The sequence below is a fragment of the Mixophyes fleayi genome, chromosome 2, assembly GCF_038048845.1.
Source record: "Mixophyes fleayi isolate aMixFle1 chromosome 2, aMixFle1.hap1, whole genome shotgun sequence".
NCBI classification, from domain to species: domain Eukaryota; kingdom Metazoa; phylum Chordata; class Amphibia; order Anura; family Limnodynastidae; genus Mixophyes; species Mixophyes fleayi.
Window position 1 is genome coordinate 33,519,296 of NC_134403.1, and position 27,243 is coordinate 33,546,538.

The 27,243-nt window shown below is 40.4% G+C and overlaps 1 protein-coding gene across 1 annotated transcript in view; it reads left to right on the forward strand.

Annotated features, from left to right (window-relative positions):
• The window catches only part of CNTN5 (contactin 5), a 1,124,282-nt gene that overhangs the window by 1,003,046 nt on the left and 93,993 nt on the right, over window positions 1-27,243 (forward strand). The window contains exon 17 of the mRNA XM_075198772.1: window positions 14,752-14,872. Within this exon, the coding sequence (XP_075054873.1) occupies window positions 14,752-14,872 (121 nt within the window). The remainder of the gene's footprint in view (window positions 1-14,751; window positions 14,873-27,243) is intronic.

The following is a 27,243-nucleotide window of genomic DNA, read 5'->3' on the forward strand; positions in this document are numbered from 1 at the left end:
CTCCACATCTAAATTTCCATACCACCACTTCTAAATTTCCATACCTCCACTTCTAAATTTCCATACCCCCACTTCTAAATTTCCATACCCCCACTTCTAAATTTCCATACCACCACATCTAAATTTCCATACCACCACTTCTAAATTTCCATACCTCCACTTCTAAATTTCCATACCTCCACTTCTAAATTTCCATACCCCCACTTCTAAATTTCCATACCCCCACTTCTAAATTTCCATACCCCCACTTCTAAATTTCCATACCACCACTTCTAAATTTCCATACCACCACATCTAAATTTCCATACCACCACTTCTAAATTTCCATACCTCCACTTCTAAATTTCCATACCTCCACTTCTAAATTTCCATACCTCCACATCTAAATTTCCATACCACCACTTCTAAATTTCCATACCACCACATCTAAATTTCCATACCACCACTTCTAAATTTCCATACCTCCACTTCTAAATTTCCATACCTCCACTTCTAAATTTCCATACCTCCACATCTAAATTTCCATACCTCCACATCTAAATTTCCATACCACCACATCTAAATTTCTATACCTTCACTTCTAAATTTCCATACCTCCACTTCTAAATTTCCATCACTCCACTTCTAAATTTCCATACTGCCACATCTAAATTTCCATACCTCCAGTTCTAAATTTTCTCTTTAACCACATGTTTGACATGGGGTCCACAATCTCCTTAAATATTCTGTGCTTCTGTGCACACTCCAATGGTCTGATTGGTTACAGCCTGTCCTATCACTGCCCACTTTAAATCTTGGGACATGGATGAGCAAGAGATGAAGATTAAATACCAAAAAGTGCTTTGACTCTAAAACGGACTTAGAAAAATAGTCTACTATTTCATGATAACACAACATAAACCATGCAGAGTATCAATACGACTACATGTGAAGTTCTCTTCTAAATTCATCCTCATCCGCTTTATTTCGGAAAAAAAATATAAATCACATTGAATACAAACCTCCAGTTGGCCTTAGAGTAAAGTGTTCAATTGCATTCCAAGTATTTCTTACAGAAGATTTTTTTTTAAAATTACTTGATTATTTGATGCCAGAAAATTCCAGTTAAAATTATATTTTAATAAAGATAATTTGAGAGACGGAAATAAAAGAAATGAAGGATCACACTGTCGTAATATTTCTGTTTTCATTGCCTCAAAATAAATAGCTTTTTATTATTGCATTGTAAAAATATGCTTCGATGACTGCCATTCAGAGCAATCCAGACTATTAGTATTTACACCAGCAGAGGGAAGACATTATTTCAGGCAAAATCAACATTATAACAGCAGGTACAGAATCAGTTTTGTCAGCTTTTCCCTGACTACGACACAGATGACTAACAATTATTTTAATGTTTGCTGTAGTTCCTTGTGGCTTCCAATGTGGGATTTGGAGACAGTTTCCATTATAGACAAGATTACCAGTTTTCACCTACGCAGCATTGTCATTCGTGTTTTGTGACTATATGAGAAACACTACATTATTTAACATTTTATTAACATCCAAAGGGTAAACAACCCCTAATTTAAAGGGACATAATCATGTTTTTTTTGAGCCTGCCATGTTTAAAATGATAAAATTACATCCATATTTAAGCTGTCTCAGTGATTTTCATGGGTTCCTAGTGAATTTATAGTCTAATACTGTTTCAATCCACAAAATGGCTAAGTACAGGCAACATGAGCTCTTCAAAGATGGAATACATGCATATAAGTCATACTTGCCAACATTTGTTTTTATTCTACCAGGAGATGTTGGCTGGGACGTGGGCGTGCAGGGGGCGGGGCGCCAAAATCGCGTCATTTTGGCCCCGCCCACATGACGTAATGACGCAAATCGCGTCATTTTACAGCCAAATGCCGCGATTCCGGGTGAATCCCGGCATTTAAACCGAATTCTGCCCACTTCACTAGGAAGTGGGCAGATAAGGGAGATTTCCACACTCTCCCGGGAGTCCGGGAGACTCTCGCGAAATGTGGGAGTCTCTCGGACATTCCGGGAGAGTTGGCAAGTATGATATAAATACCATGATGAGTAGTATTTATACAGTCCTTGTATATTGTTATTGTGCATAATAGTATAGTGCAGGCCTAGGCAACTGGTGGCTCTCCAGATGTTGTGAAACTACAAGCCCCAGCATGCTCTGCTAAACGATAGCCAGCTGATAGTTGTCAGGTTATGCTGGGACTTGTAGTTTCCCAACACCTGGAGAGCCACATCAAAATATACTTTCTCTTTATCTCATATTTGTCAACTTTTCCTCGTTGGCTTCAGGGAGATCCTGTGGGAGGTGGGTGTGTGGGGGCGGGGCTTGACAAATTGCATCATTTTGGCCATGCCCCTGAGCGATTGTCACAATTTTTGGAATTGACATTAAGCCCCGCCCCACTTTTCTATTGTGGGGGCGAGAACCAAGAGCATAGTTGCCAATTCCGCTTATGACAAGCGGAATTGGGCTTCTTTTTTTCCGGAGTTGCGGGTATTTTTAAGCTGCCGCGGGTAGCTTGTTTTTGGCCTTGGACACGTTCTCCAAGTCCTCAAGCTGCATAATAATTTTTTTTTCTTTTTTTTTCTGTTACCATCTTGTGATTGGTGCATTCATTTTTTTTTTTTTGGGTGGGTGGGTTGTGCAGAGAATTCCTCCAATAAAGTGGCACTTTTGTGGGTGGAAGGAGTCAGAGGAGGATGTGGAATAAATCACAGGAAGACGGATCTAAAGCAACCTACTGAAATAAGTGGTGAGTCTGGTGACAGACACGATCGTTGCACTTATAGCAGGTAACACCGCTATATAACACCCCCCCTCCCATTCAGTAAGCTGCTCATGTCAGAAGACTGCTTATACTGTTATATCATGGGGCTGTGTGGTATAGACATACCAGTGTCCTACATTACAGCATTTGTGTTTTCATTTGCCATATCAGTGTATAAATGTGTCCTCTTGTGTTTATAAAGGTTTTCTAAATGGAGATTCAGTGTAGAAATTATAATGTTATAGAAAAGGACGTCCCCCTGTAAGTTGGGCTTTTTAGGATTGTTTTGGGCTTGTTTTGGGCTTGTTGTTCATTTCAGAGTTGGTAACCCTGACCAGGAGGTTGCCCTGCTCTCCCGGGAGCCCAGGATGACTCCGAGAAATGCGGGAGTCTCCCGGACATTCTGGGAGAGTAGGCAACTATGCATTAAAGAAAAGCAGCTAATGAATCTCTAGAGACTGAAGTGTCTTTTACATTTCTGTCTCCATTACTGAAGTCATGTTGTCTTACCTGACAGTCTTTGATTAAATCTCGGTCTCCATGAAAATGGCCACCTCCATAGGCATCAATACATGGACATAGGACACAATTTCTGAACTGTGTCATCATGCCACAAATGGCGAAGCCAACCACGTCTTGTACTGGCTCAGCATCAGGGAGAATGCCAGACTCTTCAGGGAGTGAGGGAGATCACCCCTAGTTCAGGGAGTCTCCCTGACATTCAGGGAGAGTTGGCAAGTATGCTTTATCTCTTCATGTGATAATGCACTCTGTTGCCTATTGAAGCATTATCATTGCAGTCAGTGGTCAAAGTGGACACTTAGAAGTGGTGGTATGAAAAATGTAGTGAGAATGTAAGGGAAAGGAATTTAATAGGTTTACAATGATGGCAACAGGAGAAGTGGCAGTATGCCATACCACTGTATACACCCCCTCCGCTTCAACCACTGATTCCAATCAATTATTGGTTTCTATTTCAGAACATGAGACAATGGAACATTATTAATGCTTTAAATGTAATAATAGAAAATGAAGGGATATTGGGGCTGATGCAAAGTAAGATATACACCAGTTTGTATAGCGTATCTTGCATGAAATCAGACTGCACCTGCCTAGAAAGTGGGTACATGCTAGGGATGTGCACCGGCCACTTTTGGTGTCTCGTGTTTTGTGTTTTGGATTCGGATTTGCTTGAGGTTTTGGGTTTGGATTTGTTTCGCAAAACACCCGACGAAAGGTTTTGGTTCGGATTTAAGGTTTTGGATTCGGATTTATTTTGAAAAAAACATACAGCACAGCACAGCACAGCACAGCACGAGATATAGCAGGACAGAGGACCACCTAACACACCCTCCCTCTACCCTGATCAATGCCCGAGTGAAGATGGCGGCGGCTAGCGGGGAATTTATAGAATACGAGTATCGCGAGATCCAACAGCGGGATTATGACTCAGAGCCTCGGTTTCAGTTTTGCAATTGGCGGGAATACCCGGATCTGTCTCGGATCCTGCTCGGATCGGCAACGTTCGGGTGGGTTCGGATTTCAGATACATATGCCTATGTAGACTTGCGCGATTCTGGCATTTAGACCCACCTGTGACTGGTGAGGCGGGTACGAAGGACAGGAGAGATCTAGAAAGGGTTCATAGGCTTATAATCTCATTAATCAAAGGAATTGAAGTATTAAATTATAAAGAGAGGTTAGAAAATTAGGTTTGTGCACCTTGGAAATAAGATTTGTCTGATGAACCTTTTCTGCCATGGACCATGCAAAGGTCAAGAGGTCATCAATTGTGAATGGAATAAAGACAGTTTCAACATCAGCGTAGGACGACGTTCTTTATTAAGGAGGGTTAAGCTGCAGAACTCCTTATTACAGCAGGTGGTGATGGCAAATTCACTAAAAAACTTTAAAAAATAATTGTGCACCTTTCTTACAAAAAATGGTATCTGTATCTTGTGTAACTAGTCGAGACAACATTATGGGGGTATTTGATCCAGGGATTTTACACGGCTTGACCAAGGAGGAGGGGGCAAAATTAGTGGGTGAGGGAGGGGTCGATGAGGCAGTAACTAGACAATATTGTTAAAGTGTTTGTTAGTCAACCATAACACGGCCATTGAAGCGGGTAAGCAGTTATCCAATAATAAGCATTACGAACGTTATTCACTAGGACCTGGTGGGGCACTTCTGGTTTAGTGGAACAGCCCACATAGGTAAACCAAAAAGACATATGGAAACTTGCACTGACTTATTAGTAGAATTTTAATTTTGGTTTGGCATTAATTTTGAAAGTTTTTTTTTCATTACAATTAGTTTTTGCATCATAGGATACATCTTATGCTAATAAGCAGGGTCTACAGAAGAACTCAGAGGCGGAACTAGCGAGCTATGGGTTCCTGTGTAGGGAAGTGGGGAGGAGTGAGCCGGGGCCCATAGCTCGCTATTTCCCCATGTAGGGGGGCCCATTATCTCTTATCTAGTAATTAGTGACATCCCAAGGCACGGGGGTACTTTGTGCAAAGTCAAATATACAGTTACCCTGCTGATAAAATGAGCTATAGTAATATGCTCCTGAATTTGGAGATTTTTGAAAGCGCACCTTCAATTGTTTACCATTCCTACACACCACAATTCCGTAAAACTTCAAGAAGAATATTTAGCAATGCAGACAGATCCACCCCATTGGTCAAGCTATGGTTAAGTAGACTGCAAGAAAAATAAAAACTTTGCTTGCAGACTTGGGAGTCACGCAACCTCTCAACTCTTGTTTTGATCTTGTGTGATAAATATGTGGATTTAACAGTAAGCAAGTGACTTCTGCACCTAATGTTATTTCTCAAAATATTTCCAGCTGAGTAGCGAGGAGGGGGGCAAGAAAAGTCATTTTGTTTGTGCTCCAAAATAGGATTTCAATCTAGTCTTCATCATAAAGCGCAGGAGAGAAACATTTCTGTACAGGTGAAAGTGCCAGATATGGCGGATAAAGGAACTAGGAACTGTTCCGAAGATAGAAGATTCATTTCTGTGAATTCTTTTTCTGAATAGTGCATGAACAAACAATTTTTTTTTTTGTAACATGATTTTCCCGTACAAAAATGGAAGGTGAATGCATTCATACAAAGTCAAATTGTGGTGATTGCTCAGCAGTAAAGAAATGTTTAATTATAAGGAAAATCTGACAACAATGGCATGTCTTTAGAATAGCCTTTTCAAGACATCACTATATAAACATGTCATTCGGATCAGGGAGTGCTTTATAATTGCTACTAATGTCATCCTATATTCAACCCACCAGAAATTTACTCATATAATGAACTGTAATGTTCTTGTCTAATCTCATCAGCGTTTCTTAGTTTTAGTTCACATATTTGATTGCAGAAAATTATATGTATATGACATTCTATGTGGCATATTTTTAGGATTGCTGTAGCATTTGAACAAAAAAATTATTATGTAACCAGCAATCTGTGGAACTCGCACACTATGACATTTTCGGCCAGTACTAGAACATTGTCCTCATCAAGTGAAGTTTAAATGGCTTGTAAAAGAACGGTTATGGATTTTCGGAAACTGAAACACTAGTGTTGCAGTTTGGGAGAAGGAGGCAATAACACCTTGGCAAACTTTTATTATCCTTCAAAATTATTAATATTATGTCTTTGCATCACATACATTATCGCCTTTTTATGAACTCCTGGATTTTAATTGCCTTTGCAGCAGCTGCCTGGCACTGAGTGCTGCTACTCAGCTTTCTGTCAACTTCTAAGTTTCCCCATTTGTATTTCATTTTAGAAAATGATGCATTCAGGCTTTACAGCACTAACTTCACTTTGAATGGCCATCCTATCCATTAGAGAATAAAGAACTGTGCATTAAAAAGCTAGATACATGAAGCATTGATCATTTATAATAAAAGAAACTGATATTTAAATACACACCTAAAAGATAATGTAGAAAATCAAAGGTATCTGCAAAAGACTGGAAAATATTCGAACGTAAATTAATTAATTCTCCCTTTAGATTTCTTGTATATGACAAAATTTGAAGTTTATTAGAGAAATGGAAGTTGCTCAAATCAATTTATAGGCTATAGCAGGTGCATGAAAGGGTGGGGTTATCCTAAAAGGAACAAACAGACAGATCCCCCGGCACACTGCTATAGCCAGCAACAGATATGCTATTTCTACTGTAGATAAAAATGCAAAAGTCTCAGTTGCACACATTTGCAAATGTATGTTAAAGCCACCCACCTCTCCAAGGCACTTCTGCTAATAGGGTGGTCCTAACTCTAAACAATGAGAGTCCCATATATTTGGGCCATACATATGTTTTTTTAAATTAAGAGCTACTAAGTTTGGAGAAAAGTTTAATTCCTGTTATGTACCTTATTTTTTCCACATTGTGATACTTTTACATCACTTGATTTGTCAAAAGTAGATGGAGATATTTTACTTTCAATTAAGACGTTAATTGATACACAGATGTCACACATACACAGATACACATCTGTCAGGTAGTGGTAGGAACTGTCATGTTTCATAAGTAAAGGAGGCAATTACTAGTAGTCATAAAACATTTGCTACTTGCATCTTATTATGTTTAAAAGTGTCCACATGTGTAAAACAAACTTGCAAAATGCAGCAGTTCACATAGGTGAGTCCTTCCAACACTTACAAATCCTGTACATGAGATGATTTCACCCATACCTGCTTTTTTTTCCTACCTTACTTCCGGAGAATGGAAGCCTCCAGGATGAGCTTCGTGATGAATTGCATCATTTTGGCCCCCTTAGCGTCATTACATCATGGGGAGGGGTCAAAATGACGCCATTCCCTGCACCCCGCCCCCTTCCACCCTCGAGCTTCACCTCTCCTCCAGGATATCCTGGAGACGAATAGTGAAAAGTTGGTAAGTATGCTGTTGGTGCGGGACGTGAGGCCCAGGAGGATGTGGAGACAACAAGGAGGAAGCTTCAGTAAATGGCCTATGATTGGTAATGAAGGATGGCTACAGAAAGTGCATGACTGTCGATGCAGACTGCTCTGTGTAGTGTGAGGATGGTGATTGGGGAGGGAGTTGTGTGTGCAGCAATACATAGCGGACAATGGGGGATATGCAGTCTGTAGACATAAAGTAGAGGATGAATTCTCATATTACTAGCCATTAGTTATAGGCATATTTCTAGCCAAGTATACAGCTATTTGTGTAGCCTAGGTATAAAGCTACACGTGTTGGATAGGAATATGAGATGCTTGCAGAAGACAAGACTTGCTAGATACGATGATGGCCGTATGCCTCTAGGAGAGTGACAATCATTGTCAGACTTGACAGGCTATATTATGCTATATGCTATATTTATGCATACTTTGAAGGGATGGTTCAGGGGAAAATTAGACACCCCAAATAAAGCCACACCCACTATTTTGCATAGCCTTTCCCACTTGTACGTTGGTGTGGGGCCTTTAATCTCTGCTCAGGGCTGTATGTGGTGGCAATGAGAATCTTTGGCATGTGTTTGTTTTTCTGGGCACATGGCTGTAACAATGGGCATTGGATTTTAGGCACCAGACTGTATGTAGTTGACATGTGGGTGTAGTAGGTATGGGGGTGTTATGGTGGGCACCAGACTGTATGTAGTTGGCATGTGACTGCAGTAGTTATGGGGGTGTTATGGTGGGCACCAGACTGTATATGATTGACATGTGTCTGCAGTAGTTATGGGGGTGTTATGATGGGCACCAGACTGTATGTGGTTGGCATGTGACTGTAGTAGGTATAGTGTGTTATGATGGGCACCAGACTGTATGTAGTTGGCATGTGACTGTAGTAGGTATGGCGTGTTATGATGGGCACCAGACTGTATGTAGTTGACATGTGACTGTAGTAGGTATGGGGGTGTTATGGTGGGCACCAGACTGTATATCATTGACATGTGACTGCAGTAGTTATAGGGGTGTTATGATGGGCACCAGACTGTATGTGGTTGGCATGTGACTGTAGTAGGTATGGCGTGTTATGATGGGCACCAGACTGTATGTAGTGGACATGTGACTGTAGTAGGTATGGCGTGTTATGATGTATGAGCTGTATTAGTGGGTCTGACACTGTTATACTAGAGAAGAAAAATAATTACATGTAGGCCATATAGTACTATCCATCCCTCTACCATGTCCTACATATGTTCTTACATACCCAAGACGTTGGACCGCACTGTTTTATGTTATGATACAATTTAGGTCTGAATAGGACAAGACTATTAACTGGGTTAAACACAAGTTATCTCTACACACGTTCTCTAAGGTTCGCTTACAACTATCCGCTGTTAATGTGTTTTTCATCTGCTAAAATTAACATGAACAAATTATTATGGCCTGCACCCCACTAATGCATTCTAAAATGTTAATGCTGCCCTCATAATTTTAGAACATGGTACCTTTTTCTCATGCATTAATATGTACTACTAGTAAAATAGATTGTATTGATAAAAATACAGTGCATGAAAATGCAGGTACACCTCCTTCTTATTATCATAGGTTTGTAAGGCGCCACAGTGCTCCGCAGCGCCGTACAGTAGGGAAAACAGGACATGCATAAAACAGGACATACAAAGTAGGCAAAATAAACGCAGACATGAAAACAAAGGGTATGAAGGAACCTGCTCATTAGAGAGCAAAATGTATCCAAATAGTGTACTAGTTTTCATGCATTATTACCCCTATGTGCTATTAAACATTTATGTTCCGTTATTTAATGTTAAACATTTACAGGAATACAGACATTATTTGTGTTCCGATGAGGAGTTGTCATTAAATGCACATGTTTAGGTTTGTAGAAGTGCGGTTTCAGGAGTCATAATATTTACATTTTATACCGTCTTACGTATGACCTGTTTTCTACATGGTCCAGCACTGTGGTCCCATACCAATCAACAACGATTATAATAATACTGCTACAGCTACAGAGCTGCCTCCATACACAATCATCTCCTCCATATCTATTGCTGTCATCAGTGGTATATCAAACTATTCCTAATAATAATGAGTGAAAATAAGGTGCGCTTCTTTAAAGGAATGAAATGTGTACAAGTAACTAAAATCATTTTAAAGAGTACAGTCAGGACAATTAAGACCACTGTGTATGGGCAAACAAAATAAAGGTTAGTCCAGCGCTCTGAAACAAACAATATAAAACAGTGTATTTAGTTTTTTTTGATGAGACACATTTATTAAAAGGTTGTTAATATCTACTGAGCATAAAATACATTTTTACAGTTAGTCGTGATTGCAAACACATGTTATAGCATGCATACATGACTGCCATCACTACTGATCAGACTAGCACTCCAACTGGAGCAAGAGATACAGCAAAAAAAACACATGTTATAGCATGCCTACATGACTGCCATCACTACTGATCAGACTAGCACTCTAGCTGGAGCAAGAGATACAGCAGAAAAACACATGTTATAGCATGCCTACATGACTGCCATCACTACTGATCGGACTAGCACTCCAGCTGGAGCAAGAGATACAGCAGAAAAACACATGTTATAGCATGCCTATATGACTGCCATCACTACTGATCAGACTAGCACTCCAGCTGGAGCAAGAGATACAGCAGAAAAACAAGTGTGTAGAGATTGTTTTGGACGTGGCTGCGTGTGCTTGGGTTTGGCATGCCCCTAATGTACACTGACTACGGAAAAACGCCCCTTCTACGCCCAGTTCACTCCCCGAAATCGTAGGCTGTAGTTAGTTTCCTTTGCACTCACAAGCGCACAAAACAGGGCTGTGTTCACAGACGCTTCAGCGGTTCTGTGCATGTGAAGAGTAATTTCATATATGATACGCTCAGGGCCGGTGCTAGGGTCCTCGGCGCCCTAGGCACAATGTAAAAAAAAAAGCCCCCCCCCCTCCCCCGGCACAATGTAAAAAAATCCCCCCGCCTTTCCTTACCTTGGCTCCATAAAGCTGGTCCTCTCTGCCGGGTCCCATCCCTCACTGACACTGTTGGGCCATGATGATGATGTCACGCCCGACAGTCAGTGAGTGGAGGGGAGGAGACAGAGCGCCCCATCAGCTGTTGGAGGGGAGGGCGGCGGTGGGGATCCATAGCCCCTCCCCCTCCCCGTGGATCTATCTCAAGCTGTGCGGTGGCCGTGAAAGGTATCCTCAGCGGTCGCCGCACAGTTTTAAAGTACACTAATAAATGCTTTTTAATACTGTGGCGCCCACCAGAGCCCAGCGCCCTAGGCAACTGCCTAACCTTGCCTAATGGGAGCGCCGGGCCTGGATACGCTCAAAATCGGCAGATATATACTGTACATGCCATGATGAATCAAATCCTATGTGTCAGTATATAAATACGTAGAAGAAATTTGTGGACAATATTGCTTATATTTTCATAAGCTCATCTGCCAATGTCATCTACCTCCTAGCATGAGAAACAAAGGTATTATCTTACTGTCGCAATTAAAACTTTCCCTGAGCCTCCGTTTTCAAAACATGCAGCACCTGGGGGGAGTATATTATATTACCAGCAGGAAAACAGAGGATGGAGGAGTTTATAACAATGTAAATAATTAATGGAACAACCAAAGAAACTTTGGAATCAGATTCATCTATGCACAAAATGCTAAGACTGCCGGTACCTGACATTATTGTATTTAATTGTTGATATGTAAATAGGATAGAATCTATTACAAAGAAATATGGCCATGCTGGGGAACAAGGATCTTACAATATGCATTTCTGAATGGTCACTTCCCATAATTAGCTTTTCAGTTACCTTAGAAAGTAAAAAAAAATAAACATAAATCAACAGATGTGTTCATCTTATATTTTAATGTACTAAAAAGAGGCTATTAATATTGCCCAGAGCGGGGTAGATTCATCAAACCTTCTAGAAATGAAACCTGGTGCTGTTGCCCATAGCGACCAATCAGATTCTAGCTATCATGTTCTAGAATGTACAGTAAGGACGTGTCAAACTCGAGCGCACGCAGCCACGTCCGATTCAAGGTCTGAGCGTCTCAAAGCTGCCTGTCATTCTGCTGTATCTCTTGCCCCAGCTACAGGGCTAGTCTAAGTCCTGAGTCCTAGTGATGACAGTCTCTCATGCAGGGGCAGGGGGGATTCTGCCCCTCCCCCCGGGCCGATCCCATAGTGGGCTACCTTGGGCTGGATCACTGGGCCACCTGCATTATTTTTTCATTTGAAATGTTCCTAATACGCTGCTGATTCGAGTCTGGCTCCCTGGGCTAAAATTTGCCAGCTCTCGTCTGCTCGTACGCATGCTATAACATGTGTTTGCAATCAGGAGCAACTGTAAAAATGTATTTTCTGCTCATTAGACATTAAGATCATCCTAATAAATGTATTTCATGGGGAAAAAAATATTATAAACAAAAACACTTTTTTATTTTTTTATTGTTTTATCATTAATGCTTATATTATTAACAGGTGATAGTCATTTGTTTTTTTCTTGCCATTCTTTCGCAAATTTATAATCCACATAGTATTGGACGTATCCTACAGTGTCCTGTGTTATAGAGCTGAGCAGACCTAGACCCGTATCCATCAGTGCGCGTGTCTTCAGATCCAGTCCCTGTTGAATTTGGGAGTACACACATTGATTTATGTGCGTTATTTAAAAAAACACACATTGCGCACAGAATGTGTTTGTGTGAGTGACCCGGGATTGACGCAGAAGCTCCTTCATTTGCAGTCCGAGATGGCAGTGTATTTGATGGGAGAAGGTAGATAGTTCAGGGAGTCATTGCTGAGTGTGGGGTCCGCACAATAATCAATCTAAATATGCAGTAACAAGACTTTGTTTAGTGGAATGAGAGTATTTCACACATACTTGCCTTATTTTCCTACCCTGCTTCCGGGAGATGGAGAAGCAAAAACAAAATGACAAAAAAAAGAGTCATACTGTACTTGTCCATTATCCCGGAATGTCCAGGAAACTCCCATATTCCAAGTAGGTCTCCCGGGAGAGCAGGATAGTGGCTCCATGACGCGATTCTCGGTTGCGTCATTATGGCCCCACCTCCGGTGGTAACTTGATGCATTCCCTTAATTACGTTGCAGGGTCAAAATGATGCGATTTGCCAGGCCCACCCCCACCGTCCTCGCACTTCACCTCCCCTCTGGGATCTCCCGAAGGGAAAGAGTAAGCTGTTGGTAAGTGTGGCCGGGATTGGTGATATGATTCTGGTCAAGTGAGTGGGCCATCACGTCAGCAAGTCCACGCACCTTAGTAAGTTTGGTGTTTACAGAAGCGGTGCACTTTATGTCATGTTCACGCCCACCTTGTGTAGTTAAACCCTCTCTGCGAGAATGGTCTGTTCTCTTGGGAGTCCGAGACGTCTCCTGGACAATTTCTGTTCCAGGCCTGTTGCTTGGATATTGGAGACTTTCTCTTTTTGATTTCTCACAATTGTGTTCTGATATAATTGCACAGTGCTCTCAATTTAATGACTCTAATATAACTGGTGGCTCTGATCCGTCGCTGCGTGCTGGGGTCCTCAGAGCCCCAATACCACTGTACAAATTGCTGCTGCTGCTATCACTAATTCTACATCAGTGAATTCTAACACAAAAAATGTGACACATGTAATATAGACAGTCCCAATGCCCCCTCACTCTCATCATTAAATTACGCCATAAAACAGTCTAATAAAAGCAGTATCTTCGTTGTAACACAAAAAAGTTGGAATGAATGGACAGCGTGGTCCTAAAATTTTAGTAGGCTCTTTAGTTACTCTTTATACCCTGAGCCACTCACAAAAAAGTCACGCAGAATGTCTTTATAGGGAGCAGTAATGCCATACTCGCCAACTTTTCCTCGTTAGCTTCAGAGAGATCCCGGGGAGGTGGGCGGGGCTTGATGGATGGCATAATTTTGGCCCCACCCCCTAAGCGACTGTCACAATTTTGGCCAGTTACAGCAGGGGCAGGGTTTAGATGACACAATATTTGCTTCATTAAGCCCCGCCTCCGCCACTTATCTATTGCGGGAGGCGAGAACTGGGAGGTTGCTCTGCACTCCCGGGAGACCAGGAGGTCTCCCAGAAATGCGGGAGTCTCCCGGACATTCCGGGACAGTAGGCAACTATGCATTAAAGAAAAGCAGCTAATGAATCTCTAGAGAATGATGTGTCTTTTACATTTCTATCTCCATTACTGAAGTCATGTTGTCTTACCTGTCAGTCTTTGATTAAATCTTGGTCTCTATAAAAATGGCCACCTCCATAGGCATCAATACATGGACATAGGACACAATTTCTGTACTGTGTCATAATGCCACAGATGGCGAAGCCAATCACGTCTTGTACTGGTTCAGCATCGGGGAGAATGCCAGACTCTTCAGGGAGTAAGGGGGATCACCCCTATTTCAGGGAGTCTCCCTGACATTCAGGGAGAGTTGGCAAGTATGATTAATGCTGTGGAAGCTCTTTGATATGCACAATACAGACAATCAGGTGCATTTGCACAAATAGGAATATATTGCATCTTGGCATAATTTTGCAGTTGCTAAATGACCTGTAAGGGCCTTGAGCACACGTACCAGACAGTAGTTGCCGCCTGCAAACCGATAGGCTGCTTTCTCATAAATACTGGTCCCTCCCACAAAATGGGTATTCCAGTAAGCATTGGTGAGAGGTGCATTTGAACACAGTCTGATGGTCAGACTAAAGTATCAACATTCTTTCCACAGTTTCTTTTAGAACTCTTAGCATAAACATAACCAACGGAAGCTTTTGAACAATCTTACCAGAGTCTGAATGATGTTTTTATACTACATCAAAATTCGGTTGTCTGTCATACAATTACTGCTGTGTTATTACCGAAATATTCTTTTTTTTTTTGTCATAGTGACTTAATTGACAACCCTTCCTATTTAGATTTTTATAATGTATTAAATTGTGCATTCACTTCTTTTCCAGCAAGCATCCTCGGCAGATTTAATGATTAGAAACATTCTTCTGGTGCATGCTGGGAGATATGGCTGCAGGGTGCAGACCACGGCTGACGGTGTATCAGATGAGGCAGAACTGCTTGTTAGGGGTGAGTATGTAACACGTTTCATGTGATTTATTCATTAGCAGTGCTGTAATTTTATGATGTTAGTATAAGCTGCTGTTGCTGTGATCCACTGACTAAGGACGAAAGGTTCCCCAAGCCTGAACTGTACCAAAAATTGTCTCCCACTCCCACCCTATCCTACTGCCAAGAGAGGGTAGAGCAGATGCCATATTTTATATTACATATTTGGCCTTCTGTCTTCTTGGGCCTGATTCATTAGTGATCTTATCTGCCGTTTTTTTGCTTATCTTAAGCAAATCCACTCTGTGCATGCTCAGAAAAGGGAGATAAGAAGCAAAATCGACTGCGTAAGTGAAGAATTTCTTAAGTTAAGATGAAAATCCATCTTAATTTCACTCTTATCTCCCTGTTTCTTCTTAAAAATAAGCATCTTACCTTTTGCACAAGATAAGGGGCCTGATTCATTAAGGATCTTAACTTGAGAAACTTCTTATTTCAGTCTCCTGGACAAAACCATGTTACAATGCAAGGGGGGCAAATTAGTATTCTGTTTTGCACATAAGTTAAATACTGAATGTTTTTTCCATGTAGCACACAAATACTTGATAGCTTATTTGTACACTGAAATTTAAAGTTGATATTTGTGTGCTACATGAAAAAACAGTCAGTATTTAACTTATGTGCAAAACAAAATACTAATTTGCACCCCTTGCATTGTAACATGGTTTTGTCCAGGAGACTTAAATAAAAAGTTTCTTAAGTTAAGATCCTTAATGAATCAGGCCCAAGATCACTAATGAATCAGGCCCTTTAAGTTTACCAAGCCTGCTAACTTCAGTATGACTATTTTCTAGTGAATTGTGAGTTGCATTCTCATAAATACATTGTATCAGATCACACATTAGCTGCGTCCTTGAATGATTATGTTTCACCGTGTACTGCACACACTTGAATGCAATGTATCCTGAGTTTTTTGTACCTTTATACAAAAAAAGATACTTTTTCAATCAAAATAAGCAGCCTCCACTGTTTGTTAGCAACAGGTGCACCTCGAAGTTGAATAGTTATCATACAAAAACATTTCCAATTCTATGTTGCATCAAAAACAGCCTCTTTAACCTGGCAGACGTGTTGCTACAAAGGTGACTTTTATTAGTTTGTTCTTGTATTTGTCTGTCTGCTCATTCTGTTTGCTGATAGAGATGCTGTGAGGAAACACAGGGTTGATATCACCATAACCAGCCTGAGCCTCGTTTCTCAGAGAATGTGGACTATAACAACAAAAACTTTTATAGCTGTTTTAGTGTTCCCCAGATCCACTGAGCACTGAGTGCCGTGTGCCATTACTTGGGGGTAACTTTACCTTGTTTATCATGTGTTCCTATATGCGGTGTGCTTTGTAATTATGTGTGGTAATGCCATGCACTGTTTAAATGTATATATGTTTTTCTTAAAGGTGGTCAAGGGTGTTATGGGTAAAGATCAAGGGTTGTCTGGTTCTAGAACTCAGGTGAGGGGGCTGTAGCTGCATTCATTCTCCCCCTCCTTTCTTTACAGAAGCCCTGATCAGCTGGAAGCTACTTCTGTCTGAAGAAGTTTGTAAGGGGTTAATACTAGCGATGCTCCCTGATCCCTGTGAAGTAGTTTTGGTTTTGGATATGGATTAGCTTCGTGTTTTGGTTTTGGTTTTGGCAAAACTACCCTCGTGTGTTTTGGTTTTGGTTTTGGATCTGTATTTTTTTAGAAAAAATTGCTAAAATATGCTAAAATCACATAATTTTGCTCTTTTTTGATCCTGCATTATTATTAACCTCAATAACACTAATTTCAAGTCATTCGCAGTCAATTTTGACCACCTCACAGGTCACAATATTATTTTCATACACTTTCAAACAAAGACTGCAGATCTAGAAGACCAAGTCTGCCAGCCCTAGTATTTCAATTTCAGCAATGGAGCAATGGAGCTCTCCTCTTTGTGTGTTACCTATATAACACAGTAGAATTTGACTTCAGAATTACACCAACCCTGCCAGGCCTAGTATTTGTATTTTTCTGCAATGAGAATTACCAATGGAGCTCTCCTGAATGTCACTGTAGACTTTCTTGAACACTGCTACCCCCTCCTCTTTCAATTCTATCTACTTGGGTGACCAACTGCTCTACACAGAGTGCTACCCCTTCTGTATCCCTCTCTCAAATGTCGCTAGATCGCAGCGAAGGGCGGTATTTATAGATTCTAAAACGCACAAGATCCAACGAAGTAACAATGACCTTTTGCCTCCTTTTCGATTCCGAAAAAGCACGAAAGCCCCGAGCCGCCTCTGTTCGGTACTCGGATCCCCTAAGTTCGGGTGTGTTTGGTTCCCAAGGAACCGAGCCTGAGCATCTCTAGTTAATACTGGAAGTGTCATTTAATCATCCTGCCCAAGCCCCTTAATTAGCATGAAAATGTCCCCTTTGTCTCAGATTGTGTTCCTCTCCACTATCAACCCCTTACCCAATAACTGCCGTATGGCAGAACTGCTGTAACTTATTTGTAAAGTACTATTGCAAAATCTATTTGTGCTATACCTTTACATTCAATAAAGCCAGGTAAGACATGTTGAAGGGAGGAAAGATATGTAATTTTGTTGCCCAGCTAAAGCAACCCATTCTCCCAATAATCAGATGAAGCCGACATACAGCCATTGCATAGCAGAGAGGGAGTCAATGAGGTTTTAAGTGGAGATAAAATGATCTGTTAAAAACAAGTGAACTTTTTACCTTGAAAACAAGAATGATGGTACCAAAATTATATTTTAGAAAGTACAGTTTAATTTTGCCCTAAACATGCCACCTTCTTTCTCAAGAAAGCAACTTTAGAAATGTGCTTAAAATATATTATACATGAAGACGATAAGAAAGACCAATAATGCTGAATACGTCTGCTCATTCTAACATACATATTTCATATGCACGAACGCCAGCTAGGGTACTTGCAGAAAGCTTAATCAGCAACCCAGCATCTTTTAAATGTTTAGATTGATTATGTTAATGAAAGATGGCATTAATCACAGGAAAGGTGACAAGCATCCCATCTGTTTGAATTAAATGTATTGTTCTTTATTTTAGAGTTTTCACCATTATTCCCTAGATGACAATGACAAGAACAGAACAGTTATTAATATACTTGGAGCGCAAAATCAATTCCGCTGTAGATAATCTGTCACCTCCACTTTATCTGAGCAGTATAACCTACATATTTATCATACGTAGTGTAGAGAAGGTTCCAGCCAGCTTACTCCTGGAAAAACACAGGTCAAGGAGCGCTGATTACATGGAGAAAGAACATACTACCCAACAGAAGTCAATCCATCATTTAACCAGCCTCATCGTTCCATCTATTGTTCCTTATTCTTCAGACTTTGTTAACTGACTGCAGCAGCACTGAAACTATGATAAACTGAAACCCTTTCTATAGCGTTTCAAATGCTGACATCCTATCCTGCACTGAGGAGTGCTTATGATGGAGAAAGAGTATGTCTGTAGGTAGATATTATGTGTCAGAACAAGCTTGTGTCATGCTCTAAAACAATTGGGTAAATTACATTAACATCATCATCATCATTTATTAATATAGCGCCAACATATTCCGTAGCGCTTTACAATTGAGGACAAACACAGTAAACTAATAAACAAGCTGGGTAAAACAGACAAAGAGGTGAGAAGGCCCTGCTCGCAAGCTTACAATCTATGGGACAATGGGAGTTTGACACATGAGGTTAAGTCTACATTTTGCATTTCGGTCTAGCCAGGCTGCAAAGGTAAAAGTGACTCATAAGCTAAATGATCCTGTCACACAACAATGTTGGTCAGGGGGTAGTTGTTTTGTGTGAAATTGTGTAACGGGTGGTAATAGGATAATGTAGTGAGGTTAAGAGGGTGGTTGAGGAATATTATAAGCTTCTCTGAAGAGGTGGGTTTTCAGAGAACGCTTGAAAGCTTGTAGACCAGAGGAGAGTTTTATTGTGCGAGGGAGAGAATTCCAGAGAGTGGGTGCAGCCCGAAAAAAGTTCTGTAACCGGGAATGGGAGGATGTAATAATTACCCACAAGTCTATTCTCCTAGTGGAAGTGACTTATTATCAATCAAAAGTAGCCTTTAGTCATGTTCATTTTTGTCATGTTTCATCCTCTCTACATGCAGAATAAATATCTTAGGGTACTTCTAATATATGCTACTTTTTGTTCACCAAATCACATTTTTGAATTTGCTTTTGCGTCCAAATAAACTCTTATATACTGAATGTTATTAGCAAATACAACTTTTGTGCTCTGAGTGCTCTTCTCCATATTAGTTGTAGCAACAACCATCATTAGGATGTTGTATGAAACACCCATATTTTGTTTGACTTTTCATAACTGGAAGTCTCAGCACTTAAATTAATAAGTTTATGAGATGCACTATATAAGTGTGCCTGGTACATATTTAAAAAAGGCTGCAACATCACAATGTGATTTTGCATTCCTTAACATCATGTGATTATATGCAGTAGTAAAAATGACAATATTTACTATATTTAATCTTGTCAATGTATGTGTAACTAGCAAACATGACCTAGTGTGAAGTTATGTTTGAAGCAGGTAATATGAAAAATGTAGGAGTTGTGGGGGTTTAGCTTCTTTCCAGGTAGACTTAGCAGGTTTAGTGGCCTTAATTGTCAGACAGTCCACTTGTAAGTAGAGATGTGCAGGCGACTTTTGGTGTCTCGTGTTTTGTGTTTTGGATTCGGATTTCCGTGATATTTTGGGTTCGGATTTGTTTCGCAAAACACCTGCCGAAAGGTTTTGGTTCGGATTTAAGGTTTTGGATTCGGATTTGTTTTGAAAAAAGCATAAAAAGTTTAAAAATCAAGTTTTTGGGCTTATTTTCACTCCTACGCTATTATTAACCTCAATAACATTCAATAACAAGCATTTCCACTAATTTACCGTGTATTCTGAACACCTCACAATATAGTTATTAGTCCAAAACGTTGCAACGAGGTATCTTTCTGGACTGCGTAGTGGAGTGGTCCCCACAATATAATAAGAAAACCATCAACTGGTCTTAATCGCACCAAAAAATGTACCTGGACTGCGTAGAGGAGTGGGTCACCACAATATAAATTAAAAACCCTGAACTTGTATGATTCGCACCAATAAATGTATCTGGACTGCGTAGAGGAGTGGGTCACCACAATATATATAATAAGAAAACCATCAACTGGTATGAATCGCAGCAAAAAATGTACCTGGACTGCGTAGAGGAGTGGATCACCACAATATAAATTAAAAACCCTGAACTTGTATGATTCGCACCAATAAATGTATCTGGACTGCGTAGAGGAGTGGGTCACCACAATATATGTAATAAGAAAACCATCAACTGGTATGAATCGCACCGAATAATGTACCTGGACTGCATAGAGGAGTAGGTCACCACAATATATATAATAAGAAAACCATCAACTGGTATGAATCGCACCAAAAAATGTACCTGGACTGCGTAGAGGAGTGGGTCACCACAATATAAATTAAAAACCCTGAACTTGTATGATTCGCACCAATAAATGTATCTGGACTGCGTAGAGGAGTGGGTCACCACAATATATCTAATAAGAAAACCATCAACTGGTATGAATCGCACCGAATAATGTACCTGGACTGCATAGAGGAGTGGGTCACCACAATATATATAATAAGAAAACCATCAACTGGTATGAATCGCATCAAAAAATGTACCTGGACTGCGTAGAGGAGTGGGTCACCACAATATAAATTAAAAACCCTGAACTTGTATGATTCGCACCAATAAATGTATCTGGACTGCGTAGAGAAGTGGGTCACCACAATATATGTAATAAGAAAACCATCAACTGGTATGAATCGCACCGAATAATGTACCTGGACTGCGTAGAGGAGTGGGTCACCACAATATATATAATAAGAAAACCATCAACTGGTATGAATCGCACCGAATAATGTACCTGGACTGCGTAGAGGAGTGGGTCACCACAATATAAATTAAAAACCCTGAACTTGTATGATTCGCACCAATAATGTACCTGGACTGCGTAGAGGAGTGGGTCACCACAATATATATAATAAGAAAACCATCAACTGGTATGAATCGCACCGAATAATGTATCTGGACTGCGTAGAGGAGTGGGTCACCACAATATAAATTAAAAACCCTGAACTTGTATGATTCGCACCAATAATGTACCTGGACTGCGTAGAGGAGTGGGTCACCACAATATATATAATAAGAAAACCATCAACTGGTATGAATCGAACCGAATAATGTACCTGGACTGCGTAGAGGAGTGGGTCACCACAATATAAATTAAAAACCCTGAACTTGTATGATTCGCACCAATAATATACCTGGACTGCGTAGAGGAGTGGTTTACCACAATATAAATTAAAAACCCTCCTCGGGTCTGAATTCCCAAAAAAAAGGTTCTGGACTGCGTAGTGGGGTGGCCCCGGTACACAATTTTTTATCGGGGCCACAATATTATTAAAAAACCCTCCACGGGTCTGAATTCCACCCAAAAAGTTTATGGACTGCGTAGTGTAGTGTTCCCCACAATATTATTTAAAAATTTTGCAGCAACAGTCAACGTTGTTTAATATCTGATACACCTCTATCTGGACTGCATGGTGGAGTGGCCCCGGTACCCAATTTGGTACCGGGGCCACAATACCTCCTCCAACCATGGTACAGACCATTCATCATTGAGATCCCATCAAGTATGTTAAAGACAGACATGGTCGAAGTGTTATTGGTTGACTTTGTAAACCAAAACACTGTCCCTGTTGCACATAGTCGTGCAATGAAGACTGACTTTTTCATTTAAAGGCACCATCTTTCAAGTGTAGTGTTTGTAAGTCATATTATACTTTTGGTAAAATTTGTTTAATTTGTTCCTCTTTATGGTAACTACTAATAGAATTAAAGTATTAAATAGTAGCGGCAGTTCCTCTTTATGGGAATTAGTAATAGAATTAAAGTATTAAATAGAATTAAAGTATTAAATAGAGTGGTAGTGTGGTATAGAGTGGTCCCCACAATATAATATTAAAACCCTCAACTGGTCAGAATTCCAGCAAACAAGTATCTGGACTGCGTATTGGGGTGGCCCCGGTACCCAATTTGATACCGGGGCCACAATACCTCCTCCAAGTTCCAAGTGTAGTGTTTATAACATCTTAACACTACACGAATTCTAGCACGTCAAAACCTCTTGTTTTAAATAATGACAGGGCATTTAACTTTTGATTTAATTTATTGAATTTGTTGGCATTTTCTTTTACTGGATGGAGTCACCTCTTCCCGTACAGTGATGGGAAGGTCAGGGTTCACAACCAACAACACCCTTGGACTCACCTTGGGGATTTGTGATGTCATCTGTTTAGAAGGCAGAGTTCTTTGCTGTTTTGTTGTTGTGTAGAGATAGAGATAGATAGATGTACTTGCTCAGTGACCCTTGAAGGTTTTTTTTGCAGGTTTTTTCTTTTGCAGGATTATATATTCTAATTAAGCCCTGCCTATGGGGCCCCCTTGCCCGTGGGGCCCCCGGGCACCTACCCATTGTGCCCAATGGAAAAGGTGGCCCTGTCAGTACCACTGGACTTATACTGCTGAATCAGTGAACTTGGTTATATAATATTGCAGTACCAATGGGCTTATACTGCAGGATTGGTTTTGCAAATTTTGTTGTAATTATTTTTTTTTTAAATTATGTTTTTGTATTTTTTTTTATAACTTTTTTTTAATTTTTTAAACACTTGGGAATAATGTGTAAATAACTATGCCTTTAGAAGCACAGAGCACAGGACACAGGACCACTGGACCACTGGACTGAACAGGGCACAGCACAGGACCCAGCAGCACCACTGAACTCAAAATTGACAGAGCACAGCACACAGCACCAGCACCACTGGACTTTTACTGTTGAATGTGTGAACTTGGTAATATTGCAGTACCAATGGGCTTATAATACAGGATTGGTTTTGCAAATTTTGTTGTAATTAAATTTTTTTTAAATTATTTTTTTTGTATTTTTTTTTATAACTTTTTTTATTTTTTAAAACACTTGGGAATAATGGGGAAATAACTATGCCCTTAGAAGCACAGAGCACAGGACACAGCACCACTGGACTGAACAGGACACAGCACAGGACCCAGCAGCACCACTGAACTCAAAATTGACAGAGCACAGCACACAGCACCAATCGACTGATACTGCAGAACACAGCACAGAACAGAACTAAACAGCACAGCACAGAACAGAACTAAACAGCACAGCACGAGATCTACCAGGACAGAGGACCACCTAACACACCTCCCTCTACCCTGATCAATGCCCGAGTGAAGATGGCGGCGACTAGCGGGGAATTTATAGGATCCGAGTATCGCGAGATCCGACAGCGGGATTATGACTCAGATCCTCGGTTTCAAGTTTTCATTTGGCGCCAATACCCGGATCTGTCTCGGATCCGACTCGGATCGGAAAGGTTCAGGTGGGCTCGGATTCACAAAATCAGAGTGCGCTCATCTCTACTTGTAAGGGTGTAAACCCAGTCTGGCTGGCTTTTATTGACATCAAAACACAAGTTCACCATGCTTTGTGGTCTGTGTGCAGTCAAACAATAACATAAAAACAACTCCTGTCCTCTGAGCTCTAACTAACAGAAAACAAAACCTACCAACACTGGACACAAACAGAAATCACAGATCAGTTCCCAAAACCTCTCCCCAAACATCTCTACAGACTCAGCCCAACCGGTGACCTCTAACATAATTAACCCATTCTTATAGCACATATGACAATGTCCTGGGATAAAAATACCTCCCTTCTCTACCAGTTACCATCTCACAGACTGCAAATACACATCAAATAACAATTACAGATTATAATTCCTTACAATGATCATCAATATAAGGGATTTACAATCTATATGTCCATCACCAACACATATGGAAAGAGTCTGCACACCAATTGATGCTTAAAACATGTTTTACATGACTTCTCAAGACATTACAGATTCTCCATGTCAAGGTTTCCAGCACTCGAGAATAAAACCCAAATCTTTGCATAGTCAAATGAATCATATAATTAACAAAGTAATGAGTGTCAATCCTCACGATTGCCTTCCAACAAGTTTAGTGGATGGAACCTTCTATCTCCCATCAACTGCTAAACATAAACATATGGAAGTGTATCAAAACATCATTTTAAGACATAGGGCCTGATTCATTAAGGATCTTAAATGAAGAGGTATCTTATTTCAGTCTCCTGGACAAAACCATGTTACAATACAAGGGGTGCAAACTAGTTTTCTGTTTTGCACAAAAGTTAAATACTGACTGTTTTTTCATGTAGCACACAAATACTTGATAGTTTATTTGTACAGTGAAATTTAAAGTTGATATTTGTGTTCTACATGAAAAAACAGTCAGTATTTAACTTATGTGCAAAACAGAAATCTAGTTTGCACCACTTGCATTGTAACATGGTTTGGTCCAGGAGACTTAAATAAGATACCTCTTCATTTAAGATATTTAATGAATCAGGCCCATAATATACAATAGCACCAACAATATTACAAACCTATTAAAGGTATACAATGTAATATTTAATGTGCATAACATGATTTAAAAATATAAAATGTAGTAATTCTAAAGTAACTATATTCTTTGTGTATATTGGCAGATTCTTGTCCTACATAGTATTTGATTTTTATGTAAAATATCTGTGGGATGAGTAAATTTGAGACTAGCACAAAATGAAAAACACAGGAGAACAATCATTTTAATTACATTGATCCTGCCAGTAAGGGTCAGTGGAAGATTGGATCAGGAGGATATCTGCCTTTTACCAATTAAATGAATGAAAAAGATAATAGGTTGTATGTAGTCCTTGGAAGTCTGGGAGATAACAATGACAATGTACAGTAGGTGAAAGCATCTGCTGGAATAGTAAAGGGCACAGAGAGAAGTGCCTGGAATGTCAGCATCAATAGGAAATACGTTAAATTCATTATTTTTTGTAAAACTGGAATATAGAACCATTGAAGTTCAAGGGTAGGCCGTGGAGACATGTAGGGGTGACCTAAATACCACGAGTTAGGGTTACCTCCTCTGTAGTGTTGCTGGAGTGACCAACTAGCAGATGAACTGCACTGGTTTGGTAGCAATGGCATATTGAAAATAAAAAAGGGGATAACCGTGCTGAATGCTTCTGCTGAATGGGGAAGGGTGTAAAACTGATGACAGATTATATATAGAGCAGGAGGACTCAAAACTGAGGTTTACCCCAAAACCAAAGCTGGAATAACTGCTCTGACTTAAGGTCTATGGGCACAATGGAAGACTTGTACCACTGAAATAGAGATTGTAGGAGAAAACATTTTAATATAATTGTGGGCACTCATATTACCCCCCCCCCCTCCCTGCATATGATTAAAAAATGCACGGTGGCTCAGTGGTTAACACTTCTGCCTTACAGCACTGGGGTCATGAGTTCAATCCTCAACCATGGCCTTATCTGTGAGGAGTTTGTATGTTCTCCCTATGTTTGCGTAGGTTTCTTCCGGGTGCTCCGGTTTCCTCCCCCACTCCAAAAACATACTGGTAGGCTAATTAGCTGCTAACAAATTGACCCTAGTCTGTCTTTGTGTCTGTCTGTCGGTGTCTGTGTTAGGAAATTTAGACTGTAAGCCCCAATGGGGCAGGGACTGATGTGAATGAGTTCACTGTACAGCGCTGTGCAATTAGTGGCGCTATATAAATAAATGGTAATAATAATAATGCATATGCATAATGCATAGCAAAAATAGTGGGGGTTCTCAAGTACCCTCAGAGCTGACTCGTATGTAAGGGACTCTTCTGCCAGAGTTATTATTATTGATTCATATAGCACCAATCATATTATGCAGCACTATACAGAGATTACATAGTTACTCACATCAGTCGCTGTCCCATCGGAGCTTAAAGTACTTTTTTTTTTTTACCAGAAGCCAGTTATCCTATTAGGAAACCAAAGCACTCAGAGGGAACTCATGCAAATATGGGAAAATATAAGACTCCAAACATATAGGACTCTATTGGAAATCAAACTCTTGACCCCAGCACCGTTAGGCAGCAATACTAACCACTGTTCCACTGTGCATAATAAGTTAAGCAAAAATCATATTTAAACCATGTCCGTTTTTTTGTTTGTGACCCAAAAATCAGGAATCAGATCACTCAATTGATCAATATCTTGGGCCAGATTCATTAAGGATCTTAAAAGAAGAGATATTTTATTTCAGTCTCCTGGACAAAACCATGTTGCAATACAAGGGGTGCAAACTAGATTTTTGTTTTGCACAGAAGTTAAATACTGACTAGATGTACTAAGCTGCGGGTTTGAAAAAGTGGGGATGTTGCCTATAGCAACCAATCAGATTCTAGCTTTCATTTATTTAGTGTTTTCTACAAAATGACAGCTAGAATCTGATTGGTTGCTATGGGTAACATCCCCACTTTTTCAAACCGGCAGCATAGTAAATCTAGCCCCTTGTCCTTATAATCCATGAAGGATATTTACAAAGGTGCGTTGAACCATAAAAAACAGTCGTTTTCGTCATCACATTCAGTTACACAATTTATGAGTTAATGCAGGAGAAATCACTGTTCGAGGGCTACCACAGTCCTCATAGGACACTATGGGGACTGCAATGTTAGTAATTTACAAACTTCTGCCATCTCAGGTGGGTGTTTCCTGTCTCTATGGGATCCAGTGGAGCCGGGAAGGCTTCTCAGGATCCACCGCCGGGTCAGGTCCATAAGTCCATGCACAGACTTTAGCCGCACACGCTTATTTCACTTGTAGAATTTGCTGGCAGCAAAAACAGCAACCCATTAATTTAACCATTTAGTATCAGCTAACATCACCTTCTTTGATAGCACATCATCATTGTTTCTAACAGCCTGTTCCGTTGCTCATGAGACGTCCTTTCCTCAAGACTCAAAGAATGGCCATGTGTCAAAAACCTTCATTAGAGCTTCATGTTTCCTCTCTGACCTCTGTCCAATTTCTGTACCCATAGGCAAATTGAGGGGGGATTTCCTAGTGCCTGGAACCCCCCCCCCCCCCCCCCCAAGCCTGGGGCACTGTATAATTGAGGTGGCTGGACCCTGCCCCTGCTTCACACGGCTCTGCTTGAAAAGGGAGAGCTGTGTGCACCTAACAGTAGCCCACCCAGCATTGCCCATGTATATTATGGGGATAGGAAGATTTGGAGAGCAGCCAAGCACTGTATAAAATAATAGCCACGCCCACATGCATGCTGGTCACGCCCACTGGCGGCATGGTGTGG